The sequence below is a fragment of the Galeopterus variegatus genome, unplaced genomic scaffold (genome assembly GCF_000696425.1).
Source record: "Galeopterus variegatus unplaced genomic scaffold, G_variegatus-3.0.2 Scaffold959, whole genome shotgun sequence".
Taxonomy (NCBI): Eukaryota; Metazoa; Chordata; class Mammalia; order Dermoptera; family Cynocephalidae; genus Galeopterus; species Galeopterus variegatus.
This window is the reverse complement of record NW_007727070.1, coordinates 187,917-194,256: the sequence shown is the minus strand read 5'-3', so window position 1 is coordinate 194,256 and position 6,340 is coordinate 187,917. Positions and strand designations below refer to the sequence as shown.

At 37.4% G+C, this 6,340-nt stretch overlaps 1 protein-coding gene across 1 annotated transcript in view; it reads right to left on the bottom strand.

Moving 5' to 3' along the window:
- The window catches only part of EIF2AK4 (eukaryotic translation initiation factor 2 alpha kinase 4), a 104,640-nt gene that overhangs the window by 31,516 nt on the left and 66,784 nt on the right, over positions 1-6,340 (bottom strand). The window contains exons 19-21 of the mRNA XM_008573718.1: positions 4,508-4,609; positions 2,949-3,002; positions 200-436 (exon numbers count right to left, since the gene is read on the bottom strand). Coding sequence (XP_008571940.1) covers positions 200-436; positions 2,949-3,002; positions 4,508-4,609 — 393 coding nt within the window. The remainder of the gene's footprint in view (positions 1-199; positions 437-2,948; positions 3,003-4,507; positions 4,610-6,340) is intronic.

The window sequence follows — 6,340 nt, the reverse complement described above, 5'->3', positions numbered from 1 at the left end:
GGGGGGATGGGTCAAGAACTTCAAGTAAGTGATTAAAAGAATGGGTCTTTCCAGGATAATGCATATGCACACATTTTACATGTACTTTTAGGAGCTTTCTGGACCTCAACATTAAAAGAACCCATGAGATACAAAGAACTGACTTTATCCTTTTGTGGACCAGGTTAAGCTCTCTTTGAGAAGCATGGTGAAAGCCCACCTTCAGGATGTCACTGTCGTAGGTATAGTCAATGGCGGGGGAGATGCGCTGGGAGAAAATCTGGGCCATCATGGTGCGATAGGCCTTCCCATCCACATTGGCCAGGGTGTGGTGCAGCACTTCATGTAGCTCTGACTCCTCCATCTGGGGTGGGGGTAGCAGCTCACTCTTGAGCAGTTCTGTGGCTGTGGGCCTTTTTGCTGGATCGTGGTTCAACAGCCAGGAGATGACAGATTTCTATAATGAAAAGCAGGCACACACTGATGGGATGCAACAGACAATGGGAATTCTCCTGACAATGTGGTGGTCAGTTCAGGTCAAAGAAACAACACCAAACTTTTTTTTTTTTTTTTTGCAGCTGGCTGGTATGCAGATCTGAACACTTGACCTTGGTGTTACAAGGCTGCACTCTAAACAACTGATCTAACCAGCCAGCCCTGATACCACACTGCTTGTACTTAGTTCATGCATTTTAACCTGTATTTCAAAAATCTCTGAATATGTCATTTTTTCCCTGCACTCTGTTAAGGCCACAGAGTTGTGCAACTGTGTAATATAAATGACATATTTCTTAAAAGGTGGAGACTGTTTTTATATTTTATGTCACAACCAAAAAAATCCTCAACTCAATGAACACATAGAAGCAGAACTTAGGCCTTATAAACACATAGAATATTGTATAAAAAAGATGTAAGAACATAAAACAAATAGCTTTACATGCCTAATTTTAGTAGAAATTGTAACGCATAGTGACTACTAGAATCCTTAAAGCAATGTAAAACATCTTATTTTTATTTTTTCTCTTCCATTTATGTTATTTGTATTGACACCAGTCCTTGAATTCTCTTGATCCTCATTACTCATTTGTTTTACCTTCACAGCTACTACCTCATTAAGCAGGGAACCATTTGAAAGCAATATAAACCTCTGAACGGTTCCTTAATGATTCTTAATCCTCTTGTTTATAAGGATTTATAAGGAGTTAGAGGAATATTTGAGATCAGAAAACCTGTTTTTAGATGAATCTTATTAAGCATTTTCTAATTATGTATCTTTAAAATGCTCCCCACCCTGTACTCTCCCCTACTCCAGTCTTAGTGGGGAAGTAAAAACAGGTAATGACTTTTTGTGTAAAGCAGAAGTTTTACATTATAAAGAAAGGAATTGACATGATACAACTTTTATGAGAGTTATGCTAAACTGGTAAAAGTAATAATACTGTATTCAGCACAATAGACCCTGGTATACTGCTAAATTTCTGTCCATGTCAAAAATTACATTATACTCAGTCTATAAGCATTTTCTATGTGGCCTCCTTTTGGACAAAAAGAAACAATTGTGATGTGGAAGGTGGTAGTGGTTGTGGTTTTGTTGTTTTGGTGTCAATTTTATATAGCTCATATTCAAATGCTCGAGGGTACCTAATATCTGATGATAGGAGAACAATCCCCATTGTGAGAAATGGTTTCTATAATTGCTTTCATGTTTGTAGTTTAAGTTCCTGGGCCACCCTAGCTATCAACAGGTAAAAATACTGAATGAGATTGACGTTGTCACAGGGTAAGGCTATGAAAATATGAGTTTCTATAATTGCTTTCATGTTTGTAGTTTAAGTTCCTGGGCCACCGTAGCTGTCAACAGGTAAAAATACTGAATGAGATTGACGTTGTCACAGGGTAAGGCTATGAAAATATGAACATATGAATGTTTCCTTATGACGCCCAGAAACAGAAAATTCAGTTCAAGTAAATAATAGTAGCTAAAAAAAGTAGAAACAAGACTCAATGTATTTTCTAAAGGTTCTTCACTAATTAAATAGATGAGGTAGAATGGGTCCCTATGGCCATAAATGTCATGTTAAACATTACCAAATTACAGAATGTTAGTGCTAATATAAATAAAGAAGTCTTAATCCCTTTATTTTCCAAGTGAGGAAAATTAAAGTCTAGAAAAGTTAAGCAGCACATCCATACATATACATAACCAATAAACAAGAAATAGCAAATTAACACAATATTCTGTTTCTGTTCTCAACATTAATAATGTTAATAAGTGACTTTGCCTTGTTTATGATTGTCAATAAAATTCAGTTTAAGAAATAATCTTCCAGATTACAACAGTATTAACCACTGAAGTTTTCGCCAAGACAAACACTGGCACTAAGAAGAAAGACACACTAGGGCATAATACACAAATTCTCTAGTAATTATTCGTTCACATTAGCTGGATGCCAATATTAGCCTACAGCATGAATTACATAATACACACACTCTCAAGTATTTATGGTGTATAGGATAAATTTAAAATACTTTAACATCACATTGTCTAGAAAATGTAACCCTTCCCCCACAATCTGACCTACTTCAACCACAAAACAGAACAAAATTATAGTTTTAAATTACATATTTTTTCTTAAAGTCCCAAGCTTTATCTAAAACAATGAGCTATAAAAGCATTCTTTTTTTTTTTTTTTAACAGCTAAGCCAAGGGTACAAATAGCACTTCAAAAGCACAGTGAACCACACAAAAGAACCCTATGGTTTGTTAATATTCTATGCCAGCCTTGGCATTTTTATGGTGTATTTCAAGTCTGATAACATTTTAAGTGCTCCATCTTTTCATTGTTTTTCCTACGTTGTTCCCAAGACACAAGAGAATGAGTAGCAGAATATTACTAATTGCAAAAAAAGAAAAATAGTAATTAAAACCCAAGACTGAAGACATGGTGATTAAAGCATCAGAAAATTACCTGCTTTGTATGCTCTCCCTCATCGAAGTCTTCTGGAAACTTAGGCGAAGTGGGCTAAAAGAATATTATATTTAAATCAGCAAGTGCTTGGCAGAGTGCCATTGTGAAAGTATTTATTCACCATTAGTAAGAAAATCAAATACAGAAATAAAAATTCACTAACAAGGAAAGACTGAGGTGATACCTTTTTGAAGTCCAATGCTCATTCTTGCAAGTACATACATATTATTCTAATACAAACTTTACCCAAATGACAGCCTAGATTATAGAAAGCACCTCATCTGAGGCCAAAGTATTTAAAAATCTAATGGTTTCAGAGAAAGACAAAATAGTTTTACTAAACACGTTGATGAAAAATGGCAAAAAAAACCCAACACAGAGTAAGAGAAAAATATTAACACTAAAGCCTCTACCTCCTGAAAAGTTCTTACCTTTCTGGTAAATAGAAACTCAGTGATAACATTAACTTTAGTTATTGACAGTTTAGATATTCTTGAAATGAGGGAACAAACATGTATTTCAGACTAAAGGAAGGCCTTTCCTCAGGAACAAATCACCTAAGAGCACTCCAATCGAGGCAAGGTGACAGTCACTTTATTTACTTTTATACTTTATGAATATAGCTGTCCATACTGTATTGGCAGTAAAATACTACACTGTTTTCTAAAATCTCTAGAGGGGTATTCTTAGTTACAGTGTATGTGATATAACTTAATGAATACTCCTGCTTTGCTCTACTTAGTAAGGAAGTCTCTCCAGACCTCTCCCTCATGAACACGGGAATCTATATAATCCTCACATGAATCTTACTCTCCACTTTCACCTTAATGCTATTTTCTCATGGGCACTCTTGACCTCACACACTCTAATTCCCTGTTAGCTCACACAATCACAGAGTTAAGGATTAATCCTAAGAACGCACATGGAAATTCCATTGGGAAAAAAAATTCAAGTGGCTGATATTTTTCTCAGACCCATTTTAACTTCTAGCCATAGTGATTTTCTTCGGGTATTATTGTACTAAGTCAATTCAGCAGGAATCTTTAATTTCTAGAACTAAATATCCATTATCCTTATAACCCATTCCCACTGCTTTAACTGTATTTATATCATGCAAATATTTCTGGATTCTTCCTTGGTTTTAAAATCAAGTATAATTTTTTAAAAGTAACTATGCCCTAGGAATTTCTACAAGTAAGATATCCCCACGACAAACAAAACTGGGGTATGTTTCTCATCACTGGAGGTGTGTAAACAAAGGTGGCTTTCCACTATTAGAAATACAGAAGAGAGACCAATAAGGTCCCCCCATAGTACTAACAGTCTTTCGCTGCCAAAGCTGCAATTTTAAGAAGTGACTTCCTTTGCTTAGAAAAACTTTTCACTGGAAATGGAAAAATTGGTAAGCCAGGCATATCTCAGCAAATGATCATTAAAATTAGAATAGGACAGCCTCTTCTATATTATAAATACCAGAAAAATATCCTGTCTTGAATTTAGAGCTCCATGCTAAGAATCAGTTTACTGGAAATTTAAGCACTAAAATATCTGATACATACATCTCTGAGTTGGTTGAGAACAAAGATCCTTTCTGAGGCCGTGATCATAGGGTGATAGGACATCTCAAAGAAGATAATTCCCAGGCTGAAGAGATCCACTTTCTGGGAAGGAAAAAGAATTGTATTTAGAGAGCCATGACATGAAAGTATAACTTACCAGAGAATTATAGACAAGCATTGTTAACTAGAACAAAGTTTGTGTAAGTGCAAAACAAGCCACACTAGAAAAATATAATGATTTGTTCTAAAACATTATGGGTATGAAGACTAAATGACATATTTTATATTTAGATCAGGATAAAATATTTGGCATGATTTCTCTCAACATTTTCCTTGAAAATTAATTGTAACTGCTTTAGCTATATACACAGACATAGATAACCACTGGCTGAAGACTGAAAATAATGGCTAAAGAGCAAGGACAACCAATATTCATCTTGAGAATTTGCTTTGTTTTACATCTTCACCAATCATCTCAAAAGATGACGATGATGGACTAGATTGTCCCCAGCATCATTCTCCCCCACAACTGATCAATTTACAACTATTAAAATGCAAAGACTAACAACCTGGGACTGCTTGAGCTTGGGGGAAGCAGAAGAGAGACCTGTGGAGTTTGTGAAAAGTCACAGTGAGAGAGAGAAGGGACCACTCCGACCATTTCGAGCTCTGACCACTTCAGGGCCAGCTTGGCAAGGAGCAGGAAGAATCTGCAGCACGTGGAGCAGGAGCCACCAAAAGCTGCAGCTGAGCCTTTTGTGTGCAGTCACTTGGAGTCTGCAGGGGAGAAGGCAGCCTCGGAGTGCACCTTACCAGCCCACAGGCCAGCAAGACCACTAACAGGGTTCTTCTGGACTTACACAGGAATGAGGAGCTGCAGCCAACCAAAGAAAGGAACCACCAGAGGCTGGTGAGTCACCGCAAGGGACCTGTGCATGGCCTGACCCACGGGAAGCGATGGAGTGTGGCGGGCAGGCTGTCCCACACGGGGCACATTGGGTATAGTGTGGGCAGCTAGTCTGCCTTCCCAACAGCACACGCCCACTCAGTGGAGACTGGTCAGGGCAATAAAACTGCAGAGGGTGCAGTTTGCTGGAAAGACTCAGTCCTGGACCAGACTTTCCACAAAGCCCACGTGTATCTGGCTTCAGTAGATCTGGAAATGATTAAAAGGCCAACAATTAAAATCTGATCACACAAAAATCTTCTCCAGAGAATCAGAAGCAAAGCAGCAACAAATTAATTCCAGTGCAGAGTTTAAGTGGCAGTGATAGCTAATAATCCACTACAGAACTGGGGAAAAAAACCCCAAAAAAACCACAGACCAGAGACAAAGCTCTGATGTTAACTAATAAAGGTCTAATACCACTGAAGAACACAGAAAACCTAGAAGAGGTAGCAGCCTCCTCAAATGTCCAGGCATCAATGTAAACACACAAAGATCAAGAAAGAACAGAGAAATATACCACCAAAGGAAACAGAGCACCAGCAAGGGATCCAGAGAAACAGTGGATTTATGAACTGACAGAGAATTAAGAATAACCCTCTTAAGGATGTTCAGGGAGTCACAAGAAAATACACATAGAAATAGAAATTCTAGAAATAAAGAGTACAGTATCTGAACTGAAAAACTAGACAGAAAGCTTCAACAGCAGAGTTAAACTGAGGAAAGAATCAGTAGGCTCAAAGATAGAACATATGAAATTATCCAGTCAGAAGAGCAAAAAGAGTAAGAAAAAATGAAACAGAAATACAGCAAATATGGGATTCCCTCAAAAGAAATTATCTCCACATAGCTGGCATACCCAAAGGAGAGGAACAAGGAAGAGATGT